Source organism: Drosophila arizonae, chromosome 3 (assembly GCF_054131065.1).
Source record: "Drosophila arizonae isolate 15081-1271.41 chromosome 3, UAZ_ARI_1.0, whole genome shotgun sequence".
Lineage (NCBI taxonomy): Eukaryota > Metazoa > Arthropoda > Insecta > Diptera > Drosophilidae > Drosophila > Drosophila arizonae.
The window spans coordinates 84,855-103,605 of record NC_142923.1 but is presented as its reverse complement, the minus strand read 5'-3'; the positions used below and the strand labels follow the sequence as shown (position 1 = coordinate 103,605).

The following is an 18,751-nucleotide window of genomic DNA, read 5'->3' as shown; positions in this document are numbered from 1 at the left end:
TTTAATAACTTTTGACAACACATTTCATGTATTTTTTTATTAAATATTGGTTAAAAATACCTGTACAAGATTTTAGGATAACTAGAAAACTAGCCTAGGCTAATTGCTTCTACTATCTATATTAAATCTATGTATTATTAATTAAATCCTTTTTTATAATCAAAAAATTTACAGATTAGACAAGGTATATTTGTGGGCGTTAATTGCAACAATTAGAAAATAATCACTTTTTTTTTACCTCATTCAAAATTATAAGATTTTCTTTTTAAGCCATTGAAAAAATTATCTCTATCATGTATTAAGTCCCAGTGTCCAAAATCAAGTAGGGTATTTGTTTGAATATATGGCTCTATATTTCTATCAGCATTGCTCACTATTCGTTTCCACTCGCTCATATCATCATTTGGATTGGTGGGGTTTCCTTCTTGGTGCAACGGTTTTAACATAAAATGCAAATCCTTTAATTGTCTCAAAAAGCGCACTGTAAATAGAGCGAAATAAAAGATGTTGACGATATAGATATATTTTTAACATTTTAGACAGTTTAAGAAAAAAAATACCCGATGGTAATATAAATTTACATCATAATACGGTAAGAAATATAGTTAAGTTATACTCACTATGTTCATCTTCGAAATTTAAAAGTCGCGCATGACATTGCCACCAATTACATAGTAGAGATAAATAATGTTTTGTTGTTTCTTCAGAGTCTCGGAAAAGGCAGGAGAGGTAATATTCACGAAAGATAAGCGTAAATAGATGCAGAGCAATCTGTGAGACTTTTCCAACTTGTGAAATATCTGAATAATCATATATTATATATATTGACGTTATTACAACCCTTACACATTCATACCTAATTTATTATCTTGGTTTATCCACTGATACATCATTTGATAAACGATCGTAACAACGCTTAGGCAAAGTTTTACATAGCACTCACAACGGATTTCTTGAAGTGCTTCTTTCGTAGGGGCTAAAGAAATTGTTGATACGTTTGTTGCTTCGAGTGATGACATATACAAATTAGTCGCTTTATTATTACTGGGACTTGCATCAGAGTTCATACTGACAACTTTCGACAATGTGTCGCCATTATCCTTCTCGTCATCAGTATATGATGGAAGTGAAAGCATTCTTAGTATAAATTCAGGTGTAGCTATGAAGCATTGGTAAACGAAGCGCACATGATTCTCACACACCGATAACAAAAGTTTAAAACGGCTGGGATGAAAAGCCAAATCGCTATAAAAGCTTAACTCAAGCAATCCCGCGTACACCTGTATTAAGCAAGAGCTCGGACCAAAACGGTAAAGCGAACGCACCCGATCTGATACGAAGCAGTTGCTAGGGCAGTTTACACACATTCTTGCCATTAGTTGACTTTTTTGTGTGCACAATAGCATACAAGCGCTGAGCTTATGGAAAACCCAGGGACTTGGTCGAGTGAACACTAGTTGTTTTAGTAAATGAAAAAGGTCATTCTCAGATTCGGACGTTGAATCTTTAACTGAATTCATATAACTCAATAAACTGTGGAGAAGCGAAGACGTGGCTTCAAGAACACCTAAGTGTTCGACAACCTCAAAAGAGTAACTTAAATTAGTAATCGCTTCGCTCAATATTTTTAAAATCCAGTGTTTATCATGCTTTCTTGTTAACAACATGTGTGAAATGATGCTTTGATTTTGACATATTAACGCCAATGTTCCAATATAGCGGCGTAATAGGACTCCTCGTTCCATGTCATATAAAGCAGTAGGTTGAATCAACGAACACCGCATCTCTGTACTTTGACCAGGGTGTGTGATAAACTGCCGATAGGGATACAGCGTACAGGTTTGTGGTAATTCTAAATTCTGGGTATAAAACCAAAATTCTGTAAAGACCCTGCCTGCAGAAGCAAATATACGGTTTATTACAGCTTTAAAATTTGCACACTCAGAGTGCATTTGCGAGTAATTAAGAACTAATTGTTCTAGCTCCATTTCAAAGAAAGTCCGTTGCTTTTTTTGCGCGCGTTTCTCTTTCGTTAACTCATACATATATCCTTTGGGTTTTGAGGAACTTTGTTTTGCAAAGTGGCTTTCAATACATAAATTTTCAATACGGAGCAACCTTCGATTCACGTCATAATCTATTCCTTTGAAAGGATTACGTTCGTTCGATTTTGCATTCCTAATTTTAAGTTCCCTAAATTCTACGGTTGTAAAATTTAATTCTGTATCTTTAGCTCTTATTTGCTTGAATGCATTAGCTATTTTTTCATTACACTCATTTTTCTCATCTTCCGCCTTCGTTAGTCTATCGACCTTGCTAGCTTGGAGCAGCTTGCGCGCTTGTCGGAGCTCGTTGCGTAGTAGACCAACCTTTTGGAATGTAAAATATGTAAAAGGACTTCAACAATATTATACATACTCACCTCGCCTTCCTTAGTACTAGCCTGATTGTTACTATCTGCTAAGTCTCTCTGCAATTTGGCATTTTCCTTTTTGAGTAAATCAACACGTTCCATTAAAAATTTTAGTTGTCGTTCCTGTGCTAATTGACGCCTTGTTTCTGTTGCCTGGCTTGTAGAAGCATCGACCGCTTTGTTCACATCGGCTACCTCAACATGTGTTTTTTTGCCACACTCAGTATCAGGTAAAAACACATTGGTTTCATCTGTCCCAAATATTTCTTCGATGGTTAAATTTGAAGAGAGACGGTTTCTAAGCATCTCATCATTGAATAATTCTTGTGTGCTTGTAGTGGCATGCAGAGCTTGAGCAGCAAATTTTTTAAAGGTGAATTCGTTCTGCGTGCTTGGTTGAGCATCAGTTTTACGCTGATTTTCCTCTGCTTTTTGGGTAGCTAACAAAACGTCATCGTCGTCATCACTCGTCCAGAATTCTACAATATTTGTGGTTTCGCTGGTCCGGCCCCGATTTATGCTAATGTCTAATTTAAATTTTTTTGCAGCTCCGAATTTATCAATTGGAACAATCCGCTTAGCCATTTTTAAATTTATTTTATATACGAACGTGTTCTGTTATATTATTTTGTTTCCAGTGTCAACTAGCAGGTCCATGTAATTATACAAGTTATTTGATGCCGCATAGATTTATTTTATCAATAATAATAACTGGTATACGAACATACGTATTCATTAACAAAATTATTGTTATTTTCTACCTGCCTGCGAATAAAGCAACAATATTAATTATTACACATATGTAACTAAATGGAGACGATTTTACATTTGCTTTAATTTTGTTTACGATGAGCAGCTGCTAAGAACATTAACGATATGCGGATGAACAAATGAGTGGATGAACTGAATCGCAATATAAGTGAACTGCCTCATTTTAAACGCAAATTATTATAGACACCTACAGATCTTCTTTAATTAATTTATCTTTATTAAAAAATAAATATAAACGATACGTTGTATACGATAGAAATGTGAAAACAAATTATTAAAATTATCAAAACAATTGAACTTACGTCGCCGATTACTTTGGTAAATACATTTGCGCCTTGTAGTCCGATAGTCAATTATCTGGTTTTCCATCCCTAATTGCAATCGATTGGCCTTTTTTCGATGTCGATACAGTTGACAGAAAATTCGGTATGAACGCGTCGTGTAATTTTTTCAAAGAGCCGGAATAAAAAAAAACCCGTACTCACCTTGTTAAACTAGTGCTTAATAGACCAATATAAATAAATATAAATATTGGCTTAACTTGGTTAACTGAGCAATTGCAAATATTTTTGAGTCAGTTCGCAAGCGCACAGACTCAAGGGGAAAAATATATGAGAACAGGAACTCTTAGGTTGTCACCGCGCAACTGCAATTGTATTAGTGATACCGACGATAACACAGGCGCAATATTGAGTAAAACAAAACATACATTCCTGTACATTCAGTATTTATGCAAACATTGTGATTTAAGAAAGTACGTTTACATATTTGTGCATTTCTATATCTATGACTCAGCCGAGGTGAACGTTGATGTGTATGTATGTATGCATAGGCCTCTCCCATACAAGCACACTCTGATAATTTTTGTGAATATTGCGTATATGTTTTCTATTTTAATAAAAACATCCAACATATTTTCATCTACTTTAACTAATTTTTGAATTCCTTATTTTTTGCCTTTGTTTTATATATTCAGTATATTGGCAATACATGTGTATATATATATATATTTTTTTTGCAAAGAATGCTAATAAATTTTCGGGCGTCGCCTAACGAATGGCAACAAAAACAAGAGTGCTGTGTATTTAAATGCGTGATGGCTTACTGTCACGCACGCATACTATACAAAATGACCAGTAGTAATCTAATGATTTTGGTTTCATATGTATATGTGTATATGTATATGTTATTCAAAGAAGTCTTCATTCGTTCATTGTGCTGAATAGTGGGTTCATTAACATATTTTTATTGAATCATTGTTTAAGTCATTCACTTACAGTGGTAAAAGTATGCTTAAAACCTATCTAATCTCCCAAATTCTTTTTTATATATTTCATATATACAATATATATTATATTTTATATAAGATTCATAGTTTTTTTTTCTTTTATGATTGTGTTAACAATTGTATGCATTAAAGTAATTTTTACTCCTACATAAAATATCCCGCGCTCATTTTATAGCTGAGTACAACTTGTTTAACAAGTTAGGTAAGTCGAGGTCATATTACGATATGTGGTAACATTTTCTTTTTCCATTTGGAATGAACGTTTTCCAATTATATTTGTCCCATGCTCTCGGTTTCTTAAATTGCTTGAGCAAATTCGTATATAAATAGCATAATTATTAATTAGATAAAAATATATATATATTTTATGCATCTTTTACAGGCTTGTGAATTGACAGACATAAGTTCAAAAATAAAATTATGTTGAAGTTTATACGTGGAAAGGGTCAACAGCCAACAGCTGAACGACAACGACTGCAGAAGGAGCTCTTTGCATATCGTAAGGTATGTATTTACATAAATTTTTCCTACTTAGCTCCAGGACTACATAATTTTAAATGTGTATGAAAAAAAAGCCAAATAAAACTTGACTAGAGTCAGAGTAAGCGAATTGAGTATTAGAGCGAAACTTGTACATATTAATGTAATTAGTAGTGTACTTTAAATAATTTCTAATTTTTGCATCTAACACTTGACATAAATGGCCACAGACGACAGTGGATAAAGCGAATAATACCTTCATATTTGTACGGTAGAAATAATTAATACTTAATAAATAATTGGTGATAACGAAGACCTAAATTGTACATAATTTATATACGAAAATGTCGAGAATGCACGTGCCATTCAATGTCGCCACTATCATCCATCCAGTCAAAGTTGGTTACGACGTTTAATTCAGTGACATCACCCAGAGTGCGTCACCTTGTATGTAACTGTTTTGTAGTACTATTTAAGCACTAAGAAAAAATACATAACGTAAACATTTGTACATAAAAGTGTACCATTAATATCGACACATATTTATACTTTTCAGTTTTTGACAACTACCACCATTATGAGTAACACAAACAGTTTATCATTTGCGCAATGTTTGTATTTATTATGTGATCTTTCAGTTATCTCAAAATTTATTCCCTATTTTATGATATTAATTTGGGAAATACATAATGAAAAGTTCAATTTGTATATGGTATGAGAAATAGTAGTAATGATTAATGTGAAAATATTCATAGTCTGTGTTACCAATTTTCAATTTTCAGACGTGTATATATAACTAAAAATATTCCTCAAATATATGGAAGCCAACCAAGTAATTAAAAATAAAATTTAAATATTTATACACATATACGGAACTTATATGCATTTATTGTCATCAACCCAAAATAAAAATGTTATGTTCCTAACGTAGTCTGGCAAAAAATACATACTACCAAAAGTAAACGCTACATTAAAGATAAGATAAAGTTGGTTGTTTTATGTACAACCCGAGGAAATGGGTCGGTGAGAGAATTATATAGTACTCTACATAAATGGGGAAATATATTGGGTGTATCTTGTGGGTACTGATAGGCGCAGTATTTCTAGCTGATAAGATTTCAAAATACAGTCACTACGATTGTGAAAAATGCTGCACCTGTAATGAGGCCAAAGACTAGTAATTTCTTTACCTATGTATGCTCTGTCAAAATAAGAATTGTTAATTAAAGTATATGGACTTTATTCACTGCTAAATACTGTGATTAACGCTATTCCCCGTGTTAACGTAAGTGCTCGTAAAATGGTTTAAAAATTTAGCCTTTACTTTTTTTTTTTAATCGGAGTAGTGCAAAGCTAATTATTAGCTTAATTAATAAGCTGATGTTATCTCTAATTTGCACAGCTTGTTCATTGTCTATATATGCATAGAAAAAATTCAGGGTGCACGAAGCTTAGTACAAGATGATTAATATTATTAACTATGAAGTAAAATATTTCATTTTTTGTGGTTAAGTTTATTTTTCTTGTCTGATTGTAAGTAATATTCTTATCCATATGAATGACTAAGAATATTAACTGACCTAAATTATAAAGAACGTCCGCTCTGATAACGACAACGCTCCAAGGGCTACAAAATGTAATCGTAAACCTTTTATTTAAAATATATATATCAATGGAATGATAAATTGACAAATAACTTCAAATTACGCGCTCAAGTCAAATCATTTTTTAATTACATTTGTAGTCATCGCCACTCCTACAGTCAATTAACTTAATCTAATAGTTGACAAAATATTTTAAACTTTCATTTTTTTTATGCTGTAAGTTTCTGCTTACATGTTATTTATGTATTTATTTATTTATTTTTTTCAATTACAGACCGTTCAACATGGCTTTCCGCATAAACCCTCTGCTTTGGCGTACGATCCGGTTTCAAAGCTTATGGCTATTGGAACACAGACTGGAGCTCTCAAAGTATTCGGTCGACCCGGTGTAGAGTTATATGCACAACATACCGTGGTCAATAACTCAGCATCTGAACTAAACGTTCAACTACTTGAGTGGGTTTATGGCACTGGGCGTGTTCTCTCGTTAACTGCAGCCAATCAACTTATATTGTGGGAGCCCGTGGGAACGACGCTAGTGCCAATTAAAACTCTTCCCTTCGACGGAAAATTAAAAAAAGTATCTTCATTATGCTGCTCACTTAATAAAGATCTTGTGTGGATCGGAACCGAAGGAGGCAACATATATCAGTTCGACTTAAAATCGTTTACTATACGTGAACCTGTCATTTATCATGATGTGGTGTTGGAACAAGTACCATCAACTTACAAACTCAATCCAGGTGCTATAGAATCAATACGCCAACTGCCAAACGCACTTAACAAACTACTCATTGCTTACAATCGCGGACTTTGTGTATTATGGGACCTGGAACAGTCGGCTGTTGAACGCGCTTACATTGCGCCCGGTCATGGCCAAAGTGTCGGCTTGTTTATCAACTCGACTGGCACAGAATTCAATTGGTACCATGCAGATGGCTCTTATGCCAGTTGGGTCATAGCCAGTGGAGAACCACCCAAAAATGTAAACTATGTTCCTTATGGTCCAGACCCATGCAAGAGCATAAATAGGCTTTATAAAGGCAAGAGAGGGTAGGTTGAAGAGTTTGTTTGTTTTTTTTTTTTTAACTTTTTTTACAGTTTGGTTTTTATATTACCTATTTAAAAAAATTCTTTTTCTATGTAATTTAGAGCTAATGATGTAATCATTTTTTCTGGAGGAATGCCACGCTCAGCTTATGGTGATCATAACTGCGTTTCAGTTCACGGCAGCGACGGGAAAAAGGTCTGCCTTGATTTTACGTCCAAAGTCATTGATTTCTTCGTAACATATAAGGAAAATAGTGATGACCTACAAGTGCTTGTTGTATTGCTTGAGGAAGAGTTGTGCGCGTATGATCTCACTGATGCTAAAGTTCCAGCAGTCAAAGCGCCTTATCTGCACTCGGTGCATGCTTCAGCCGTGACTTGTAATTATCTAGCCTCACAAGTCTCACAAGCTGTGTATAAACGCATTTTACTCGCTGGAGATGAACAAGACATTGACTATAGCAGCATTGACTGGCCCGTAACAGGTGGTGTACTACCAGATGAACTCGTAGACTCTTCTGACGAATCAATGCAAGAATACGAGATCCTTTTAACTGGTCACGAAGACGGTTCCGTTAAGTTCTGGGATTGTTCTGGAGTGCTTCTTAAACCGATATATAATTTTAAGACAGCAAATATTTTTGGTCATGAAAATCACGACGACGCAGCTGTAATTGAAGGCAATGAACAAATTGATGAAGGAGAACCACCATTTCGCAAATCGGGTCTATTTGATCCATATTCAGACGATCCTCGCTTAGCAGTAAAAAAAATTGCGTTGTGCCCCAAAACAGGTCAATTGATAGTAGGGGGCACAGCAGGACAAATTGTTATAGCTGATTTTAACGGTGATACCGCGGAGCGTGGTGTATTAAAGTTCAGCTCTATGAACTTGGTTAGTGATCGTGATGGTTTTGTATGGAAAGGCCACGATCAGTTGAACGTCCGTCCAAATTTATTAGCTGAAGATGCTGAGCCAATAAGTGAAAATGGCGTCAGCATAACCGGCGTGTTGCAAGTACTTCCACCAGCAAGCATTACAAGCCTAGCGTTAGAAGCTAACTGGGGATTGGTATCCGGAGGCACTGCGCATGGTTTGGTGTTATTTGATTTCAAAAACTTTGTACCGGTGTTTCACCGTTGCACATTAAATCCAAACGATTTAACTGGTGCCGGCGAACAACTCTCGCGTCGCAAATCCTTTAAGAAATCACTTCGCGAATCGTTTCGTAAATTGCGTAAAGGAAGATCTACTCGCAATAATCCCACCAATCATGTGCCAACTACAGTAAGTACTTACGATTACATTGTTATAAAGAGATAAACAATAATATTATTATAGTTGGAAGCGCGTCCTGTTGAAAGACAAATTGAAGCGCGCTGTGCTGACGATGGGATGGGGTCTATGGTGCGTTGCCTACTCTTCGCTAAAACCTATATTACGAATGGTATGTATGGTAGAAATTTCGGATATCAGGAATAATTTGGTTTTGTTTTTTCAGTTAATATAACATCTCCAACTTTGTGGTCTGCCACAAACGCAAGCACTGTTTCGGTATTCCTTTTACATTTACCACCAGTACAAACTGCAGCCACCGCTGGACCACCTGCTAGTGGCAATGCAACACCACAGACACCGCGTCGAATATCTGCACAGCTAGCCAAGGAAATTCAGTTAAAGCATAGAGCACCGGTCATAGGCATTTCTATATTTGACCAAATGGGATCCCCTGTTGACCAGTTTAATTATGGGGAAAATGGTACTCCACCCCATCGTGTTCTTATTGCTTCAGAGGAACAGTTTAAGGTTTTTTCGTTACCCCAGTTGAAGCCTATCAACAAATACAAGTTGACGGCTAACGAAGGAGCCCGTATACGCCGCATACACTTTGGCTCATTTAGCTGTCGTGTTTCTCATGAACTTTTGCAAAGCATAAATGGTACCAGTCCAACGAAATCTGCGAGATCTCACGAAGGTGGGGATGGAGTAGCAAATACAAGTCTAGGCTCAGCTGCGTGCGATAGTGAAATCTATCATGAGATGGCATTAATGTGTTTAACTAACATGGGCGACATCATGGTATTATCAGTGCCAGAATTAAAGCGCCAATTAAATGCAGCTGCAGTGAGACGTGAGGACATCAAGTTAGTTGATAATCTATTATACTGTACATATTGATTTTATTCCTTTACTAAATTTTCTTTACAGTGGTATTTCGTCGCTATGTTTTACAAATAGCGGCGAGGCGTTGTATATGATGTCTTCTTCAGAGTTGCAACGAATAGCTTTATCTACCTTCCGAGTTGTACAACCCACAGGTGCAGTTGAGGTCCAACCCATCGAGAACGATGACAACGAGTCTACAATTCAAACTAACGAAGAAGATAATAGCGATAAAGATGTCGATTCAAACGATGATAGTGCTGGAAACAATGCCCATACAAACATACCTGAACCACCAATTGCTAAACAACGTGCTAAGGCGCTTGAGCTAAGCTTAGAAAATAACAGTCTTCCGCTTACTAACGGTTTGAATATCAGCAATTCGCCTAATCGCGCCAATGAAACAATCACCAGTTCTATCGGTGACATTACAGTCGACTCTGTGCGGGATCATTTGAATACCACTACAACAACCCTTTGTTCCACAACTACAGAAGAAACTGTCGGTAAGTAAAACATACGTACAATTAGTTTGAGCAATAACTTCACAAATAATTCCACTGTCTTGGTGCTCCATGTTGTTAGTGACTCATTTACCGTGTTCATCCTTTTCTAATATTCTATTTGTTATTGTAAATTTAAAATGAAAACTTACTTATTTACCTCTGTTTTTAGGTTAATGGCAGTAAAAATCGCACACATAGTAGACAATAAATTAGCGATATTAGTTTTAAGGGCACATGAAAGTTACCCGTTCTTGCATGACTATGTAAAATTTATTATATTTTAAATATTTTCTCTAAGTATTTGATTAATAATATTTAAAATAATTTGATAGGTCGTCTGTCAGTGCTTAGCACACAAACAAACCAGACCACAACAAATGTCAATATAAAGGATATGCCTAATATAAATATACCAAATTTACTAGATTTGGCTTCAAAAGGGTACGTATAAAACATTTGATTTTGTTTCGATATCTTACTGTTTTATTTTTTAGCAATACCACAGAAACAAGCACTAGCTCTGTCGTCATAAAGTCGGTTATAACAAGCATATCACATGAAAAGACCAACGGAGAAAATGAAACTTTGAAGACTAAAACTACAACACACGAAGAAAGCGAATTTTAGACAAGATCATAGAAAAGTTTTTTCTTAAAAACTACGCAATTTTTAGCACTTAAATAAGTGCGTACATTATTTTCAATAATTTATAATATAAAATTCATCTACCTAAACTTTTATGTTAATGCATCAGTCACTGCTAGACTTTAACGATTTTACTTGACACTCCGTTTTTTTTTTAATGTAAACAAAAATCAATTTTCTTTTTCTACATTTTAAAGTTTAAATATATGTACTATATAAGTTAATAAGCAGATCAAATTCTAATATATGTACACCTATTCAGTTTTTTTTTACTATTTGACAAAATTGAGAACTACTAAAAATGTTTATTAAATTTAGTAAGTTACATTACCATATTACTATTAAAAAATATTTTCATATTTATATACTGACGGAAAGTACAATTAAAAACACCTTTGCCTTATGTAATGAAATATATCATTACATGTTTTATAAAGTATTAAAAAAGAAAAGTATACATTAAAATACTTATGTAAAATTTATCAATATCTTATTCAAAATTTTATGTATCAATATTTTAAAAATGTTCAACTGTTACAAAATATACATCAAATTTTATAAGTGAAAATTTTCAAGCACTTTGCATTTTGTATTATACTAATCATCAGTCCTCCGTTAACAATACCGTAATATACTTATTGACAACTTTCATGTAAGCTCAATAATAATTTGTTTGTTATTTATATATAATAATAATTAGTCACGCTATTTCAATTCTCTTAAATCGAGCGTTGTAAATTTGAAATTTTTTAGATATGACTGTAATGGAAATAGTTATTATTTGATTATTGGATGATATATTTTTTGGTTCACAGATTTTTAGAGCCACAGAAGCTTGAAATGGATACTTTTTTGGATGTGAGTACCATCTTGGGGCTATGCCGTAGACTCCCTATTTTAAATATAGATTTGTGCGCATTTTACAGAATTTCGGTATTTGTTACTTGTTGATGTTGCTGCCTTCACTTTCGTTTGTGCCTTGCTTTGTACTGTTAGCTGTTGTGGTTGTAATTGCTGCTGTTTCTGTTTGGGCGTCCGCAGTAGTTGTTTATATGGCCAAATGATTGTCACCTGTAGCATTGTGCCGCGTCAATCGGTTTAGCCTCTCGACCCACACTTTCTGACTAAATATCCCCAAGTTTCAGCATTTCGTGGAAGCTGCTATTTTCATCGGCTGCAGTTCTATCTCCAATATATTCAATATTATTAATATTTATGAAAGCTCTGCCAGTGGCGCAACTGCTGTAGAACCAATCGATACCAGTTTTAGCTGCTCAACTTTACTTTTACGTTACTTTATATCTGAATATTGCCACTGGTAAGTGTTGCCATAATGGCACTGTGTGTTTAATATCCTCGAATTGGATGCGCAGGTCATTGCCAATAGCACCTGATGCCATATTATTTCACTGCTGCATGCTTTTCAAATTCAGCTAGCAGAGGAACAATGTTGCTTATAATTGGCAAAAACTTCATTTAATGAAATTTTTCTGTTGATGTTGCCGCCCTTATCTGTGTAGCCTAGTCGCAAATTCTCTAGTAAATCTCGACGTGTCCAATTATGACGAAAAAGGAGAAATGCCGCTAATTAGCGACGATACGCCTGCAACTGATACTTATGAGATTCGTCATTATTCTGCTTAAAATGCTGAACTAGCTAACGATATGCAACTAAGTTAATGCACCGTTGGCAATATCTCTGGCACATTGGGCAGATAAAATGGAGTGGACCTATTTTTCAGCCCATCCAGATTGCCCTCATTGTTGACATTGTCATAATGGATCATCATAAATTTATGAAATATTTATTGGAACTGGCGCCATCTGTTGACGAAAGACCAGCATCAACAGCAGCACTGGCTTTAGTAACTACACTGCCACTGTTATTAACAGCAATAGCCGCTGTAGTGGCCTCTCGCGCAGCCTTAATACCAGCCGCTCTCACCGAAGTTGTTGGCGTGTCATCATCGAAAGCCGAGACATAAACCATCAGTTTGTTTTTGTCAAATGGTGCCAGAAGTTTCTGATTGGCTGATGTGCCAGTAGCAGCCATTTTGCAGCATGTTTTTTCCATCATTCCAGACAATTTTGGTGGGGGAGGTGGAGATAAATTTATTTAGCTCATGACCACTAAATAAATGATTTAAGACTTTTTAATATCATAAATTTGAGCGAGAATATAAAAGAAACGTAGAGAAGATAAAATAAACAGAAAAGAAAAGAGAAAATTAAATTCAATTAAATATGAATGATGTCATATGAAAAGAAAAGAAGATAAACGTAGAGAAGATAAAAGAAACAGAAAAGAAAAGAAAAGAATTCAATTCAATTAAATATGAATGATATGATATGAAAAGAAAAGAAGATAAAAGAAAGGAAAAGAAGATTATCATCATTGACATAATTGGCAAAATCGATGTCATCATCATAAATTTCTGTCATTTTTATTGGAACTGGCGCCATCCGCCATCCGCTCTCTTCAAAGTTGTTGGCGTGTCATCGTCGAAAGCCGAGACATAAACCATCAGTTTGTTTTTGGCAGCTGTCCAGCAGCTATATAAAAAGGAGAAGTGAATAGAGAGATATGTTTTATTCATATAATAATGTACATAGGTATATTTTTAGAATTAGCATGGCGCCTTAAGTTGCTTAAAATATTATATTTACAAGTGCAACAATAAATAGCTGTGCAGCCGTGCGTTACATATATAAGAAAGAGCAGATAAAAACAAAATGGAGTAGGCCTCTTCTTCAGCCTATCCAGATTGCCCTCGTTGTTGACATTATCATCATTGACATAATTGACATCATCGATGTCATCAGCATCAATTTCTGTTATTTTTATTGGAACTGGCGCCATCTGTTGACGAAAGACCAGCATCAAAAGCAGCACTAACTTTAGCAACTGCACTGCCACTGTTATTAACAGCAACAGCAGCTGTAGTGGCCTTACACGCAGCGTTAATACCATCCGCTCTCTTTGATGTTGTTGGTGTGTCATCATCGAAAGCCGAGACATAAACCATCAGTTTGTTTTTGCCAAATGGTGCCAGAAGTTTCTGATTGGCTGATGTGCCAGTAGCAGCCATTTTGCAGCATGTTTTTTCCATCATTCCAGACAATTTTGGTGGGGGAGGTGGAGATAAATTTATTTGGCTCATGACCACTAAATAAGTGATTTAAGACTTTTTAATATCATAAATTTGAGCGAGAATATAAAAGAAACGTAAAGAAGATAAAATAAACAGAAAAGAAAAGAAAAAAATTAAATTCAATTAAATATGAATGATGTGATATGAAAAGAAAAGAAGATAAACGTAGAGAAGATAAAAGAAACAGAAAAGAAAAGAATTCAATTCAATTAAATATGAATGCTATGATATGAAAAGGAAAGAAGATAAATGAAAGGAAAAGAAGATTATCATCATTGACATAATTGGCAAAATCGATGTCATCATCATAAATTTCTGTCATTTTTATTGGAATTGGCGCCATCCGCCATCCGCTCTCTTCAAAGTTGTTGGCGTGTCATCGTCGAAAGCCGAGACATAAACCATCAGTTTGTTTTTGGCAAATGGTGCCAGCAGTTTCTTATTGGCTGATGTGCCAGTAGCAGCCATTTTACAGCATTTCTCGTATTTTTACGTTACTTAAGTAATAATTATTTAGTTTAGTTTTTATTGTTTTCTGTTCGCATGTCAATAGAAAAGACACACTAATAATCTCTTTTTCTTTTACTCTACTTCATAACAGCTGTCCAGCAGCTATATAAAAAGGAGAAGTGAATAGAGAGATATGTTTTATTCATATAATAATGTACATAGGTATATTTTTAGAATTAGCATGGCGCCTCAAGTTGCTTAAAATATTATATTCACAAGTGCAACAATAAAGAGCTGTGCAGCCGTGCGTTACATATATAAGAAAGAGCAGATAAAAACAAAATGGAGTAGGCCTCTTCTTCAGCCTATCCAGATTGCCCTCGTTGTTGACATTATCATCATTGACATAATTGACATCATCGATGTCATCAGCATCAATTTCTGTTATTTTTATTGGAACTGGCGCCATCTGTTGACGAAAGACCAGCATCAAAAGCAGCACTAACTTTAGCAACTGCACTGCCACTGTTATTAACAGCAACAGCAGCTGTAGTGGCCTTACACGCAGCGTTAATACCATCCGCTCTCTTCGATGTTGTTGGTGTGTCATCATCGAAAGCCGAGACATAAACCATCAGTTTGTTTTTGCCAAATGGTGCCAGAAGTTTCTGATTGGCTGATGTGCCAGTAGCAGCCATTTTGCAGCATGTTTTTTCCATCATTCCAGACAATTTTGGTGGGGGAGGTGGAGATAAATTTATTTAGCTCATGACCACTAAATAAATGATTTAAGACTTTTTAATATCATAAATTTGAGCGAGAATATAAAAGAAACGTAGAGAAGATAAAATAAACAGAAAAGAAAAGAAAAAAATTAAATTCAATTAAATATGAATGATGTGATATGAAAAGAAAAGAAGATAAACGTAGAGAAGATAAAAGAAACAGAAAAGAAAAGAAAAGAAATCAATTCAATTAAATATGAATGCTATGATATGAAAAGAAAAGAAGATAAATGAAAGGAAAAGAAGATTATCATCATTTTGTTTTTGCAAATGGTGCCAGCAGTTTCTTATTGGCTGATGTGCCAGTAGCAGCCATTTTACAGCATTTCTCGTATTTTTACGTTACTTAAGTAATAATTATTTAGTTTAGTTTTTATTGTTTTCTGTTCGCATGTCAATAGAAAAGACACACTAATAATCTCTTATTCTTTTACTCTCATTCATAACAGCTGTCCAGCAGCTATATAAAAAGGAGAAGTGAATAGAGAGATATGTTTTATTCATATAATAATGTACATAGGTATATTTTTAGAATTAGCATGGCGCCTTAAGTTGCTTAAAATATTATATTCACAAGTGCAACAATAAATAGCTGTGCAGCCGTGCGTTACATATATAAGAAAGAGCAGATAAAAACAAAATGGAGTAGGCCTCTTCTTCAGCCTATCCAGATTGCCCTCGTTGTTGACATTATCATCATTGACATAATTGACATCATAGATGTCATCAGCATCAATTTTTGTTATTTTTATTGGAATTGGCGCCATCTGTTGACGAAAGACCAGCATCAAAAGCAGCACTAACTTTAGCAACTGCACTGCCACTGTTATTAACAGCAACAGCAGCTGTAGTGGCCTTACACGCAGCGTTAATACCATCCGCTCTCTTCGATGTTGTTGGTGTGTCATCATCGAAAGCCGAGACATAAACCATCAGTTTGTTTTTGCCAAATGGTGCCAAAAGTTTCTGATTGGCTGATGTGCCAGTAGCAGCCATTTTGCAGCATGTTTTTTCCATCATTCCAGACAATTTTGGTGGGGGAGGTGGAGATAAATTTATTTATTTAAAACTTTTTAATATCATAAATTTGAGCGAGAATATAAAAGAAACGTAGAGAAAATAAAAGAAACAGAAGAGAAAAGAAAAAAATTCAATTTAATTAAATATGAATGATATGATATGAAAAGAAAAGAAGATAAAAGAAAGGAAAAGAAGATTATCATCATTGACATAATTGGCATCATCGATGTCATCATCATAAATTTCTGTCATTTTTATTGGAATTGGCGCCATCCGCCATCCGCTCTCTTCAAAGTTGTTGGCGTGTCATCGTCGAAAGCCGAGACGTAAACCATCAGTATGTTTTTGGCAAATGGTGCCAGAAGTTTCTGATTGGCTGATGTGCCAGTAGCAGCCATTTTGCAGCATGTTTTTTCCATCATTACAGACAATTTCGGTGGGGGAGGTGGAGATAAATTTATTTAGCTCATGACCACTACATAAATGATTTAAGACTTTTTAATATCATAAATTTGAGCGAGAATATAAAAGAAACGTAGAGAAGATAAAATAAACAGAAAAGAAAAGAAAAAATTAAATTCAATTAAATATGAATGATGTGATATGAAAAGAAAAGAAGATAAACGTAGAGAAGATAAAAGAAACAGAAAAGAAAAGAAAAGAATTCAATTCAATTAAATATGAATGATATGATATGAAAAGAAAAGAAGATAAAAGAAAGGAAAAGAAGATTATCATCATTGACATAATTGGCAAAATCGATGTCATCATCATAAATTTCTGTCATTTTTATTGGAACTGGCGCCATCCGCCATCCGCTCTCTTCAAAGTTGTTGGCGTGTCATCGTCGAAAGCCGAGACATAAACCATCAGTTTGTTTTTGGCAGCTGTCCAGCAGCTATATAAAAAGGAGAAGTGAATAGAGAGATATGTTTTATTCATATAATAATGTACATAGGTATATTTTTAGAATTAGCATGGCGCCTTAAGTTGCTTAAAATATTATATTTACAAGTGCAACAATAAATAGCTGTGCAGCCGTGCGTTACATATATAAGAAAGAGCAGATAAAAACAAAATGGAGTAGGCCTCTTCTTCAGCCTATCCAGATTGCCCTCGTTGTTGACATTATCATCATTGACATAATTGACATCATAGATGTCATCAGCATCAATTTCTGTTATTTTTATTGGAACTGGCGCCATCTGTTGACGAAAGACCAGCATTAAAAGCAGCACTAACTTTAGCAACTGCACTGCCACTGTTATTAACAGCAACAGCAGCTGTAGTGGCCTTACACGCAGCGTTAATACCATCCGCTCTCTTCGATGTTGTTGGTGTGTCATCATCGAAAGCCGAGACATAAACCATCAGTTTGTTTTTGCCAAATGGTGCCAGAAGTTTCTGATTGGCTGATGTGCCAGTAGCAGCCATTTTGCAGCATGTTTTTTCCATCATTCCAGACAATTTTGGTGGGGGAGGTGGAGATAAATTTATTTAGCTCATGACCACTAAATAAGTGATTTAAGACTTTTTAATATCATAAATTTGAGCGAGAATATAAAAGAAACGTAAAGAAGATAAAATAAACAGAAAAGAAAAGAAAAAAATTAAATTCAATTAAATATGAATGATGTGATATGAAAAGAAAAGAAGATAAACGTAGAGAAGATAAAAGAAACAGAAAAGAAAAGAAAAGAATTCAATTCAATTAAATATGAATGCTATGATATGAAAAGGAAAGAAGATAAATGAAAGGAAAAGAAGATTATCATCATTGACATAATTGGCAAAATCGATGTCATCATCATAAATTTCTGTCATTTTTATTGGAATTGGCGCCATCCGCCATCCGCTCTCTTCAAAGTTGTTGGCGTGTCATCGTCGAAAGCCGAGACATAAACCATCAGTTTGTTTTTGGCAAATGGTGCCAGCAGTTTCTTATTGGCTGATGTGCCAGTAGCAGCCATTTTACAGCATTTCTCGTATTTTTACGTTACTTAAGTAATAATTATTTAGTTTAGTTTTTATTGTTTTCTGTTCGCATGTCAATAGAAAAGACACACTAATAATCTCTTTATACCCTGAACCCATTTTCAATGGGAAATCAGGGTATAATGGTTTTGTTGAAATGTATGTAACAGGGAGAAGGAGGCGTGGCAGACCCCACAAAGTATATATATTCTTGATCAGGGTGACGAGCTGAGTTGATTTGGCCCTGTCCGTCTGTCTGTCCGTCTGTCCGTCTGTCCGTCTGTCCGTCTGTCCGTCTGTCCGTCTGTCCGTATGTATGAACGCGTCGATTTCAGAAGATATAAGAGCTAGAGACTTCAAATTTTTTTTAAAATGTCCGTAATTACAGCGCGCATATCAAGTTTATCATTAAAATTCGATAACTCATCCCGATCTTTTTTATCGATAAA

At 34.9% G+C, this 18,751-nt stretch overlaps 2 protein-coding genes across 10 annotated transcripts; one reads left to right on the top strand and one right to left on the bottom strand.

Annotated features, from left to right (window-relative positions):
- On the bottom strand, window positions 1-3,611 carry mus304 (mutagen-sensitive 304). Of its 3 annotated transcripts, none has more exons than XM_089466152.1 (5): window positions 3,487-3,611; window positions 2,423-3,178; window positions 857-2,369; window positions 621-800; window positions 1-481 (listed from the first exon to the last, which is right to left on the bottom strand). In XM_089466152.1, exons 2-5 carry the CDS (start codon window positions 2,996-2,998, stop codon window positions 240-242), a joined length of 2,511 nt encoding a protein of 836 aa, XP_089322278.1. In that variant the 5' UTR covers window positions 2,999-3,178; window positions 3,487-3,611; the 3' UTR covers window positions 1-239. The 3 variants fall into 3 exon arrangements, with proteins under 3 accessions (XP_089322278.1, XP_089322276.1, XP_017856637.1); XM_089466150.1 differs by lacking the exon at window positions 3,487-3,611 and adding an exon at window positions 3,240-3,425; XM_018001148.2 differs by lacking the exon at window positions 3,487-3,611 and adding an exon at window positions 3,240-3,425 and having other exon boundaries at window positions 2,423-3,174.
- l(2)gl (LLGL domain-containing protein l(2)gl) lies at window positions 3,541-11,284 on the top strand. 7 transcript variants are annotated; one of them, XR_016269524.1, is made up of 10 exons: window positions 3,798-3,938; window positions 4,855-4,976; window positions 6,831-7,609; window positions 7,709-8,894; window positions 8,949-9,054; window positions 9,109-9,751; window positions 9,816-10,276; window positions 10,446-10,539; window positions 10,609-10,717; window positions 10,771-10,874. XR_016269524.1 is itself a non-coding variant. In XM_089466145.1 (10 exons), exons 3-10 carry the CDS (start codon window positions 4,893-4,895, stop codon window positions 10,901-10,903), a joined length of 3,501 nt encoding a protein of 1,166 aa, XP_089322271.1. In that variant the 5' UTR covers window positions 3,800-3,938; window positions 4,605-4,674; window positions 4,855-4,892; the 3' UTR covers window positions 10,904-11,284. The 7 variants fall into 7 exon arrangements, 6 of the variants coding, with proteins under 6 accessions (XP_089322275.1, XP_089322270.1, XP_089322271.1 ...); XM_089466145.1 differs by lacking the exon at window positions 10,446-10,539 and adding an exon at window positions 4,605-4,674 and having other exon boundaries at window positions 3,800-3,938; window positions 10,771-11,284; XM_089466146.1 differs by lacking the exon at window positions 10,446-10,539 and adding an exon at window positions 4,648-4,674 and having other exon boundaries at window positions 3,818-3,938; window positions 10,771-11,284.
- Window positions 11,285-18,751: the final 7,467 nt, after the last annotated feature.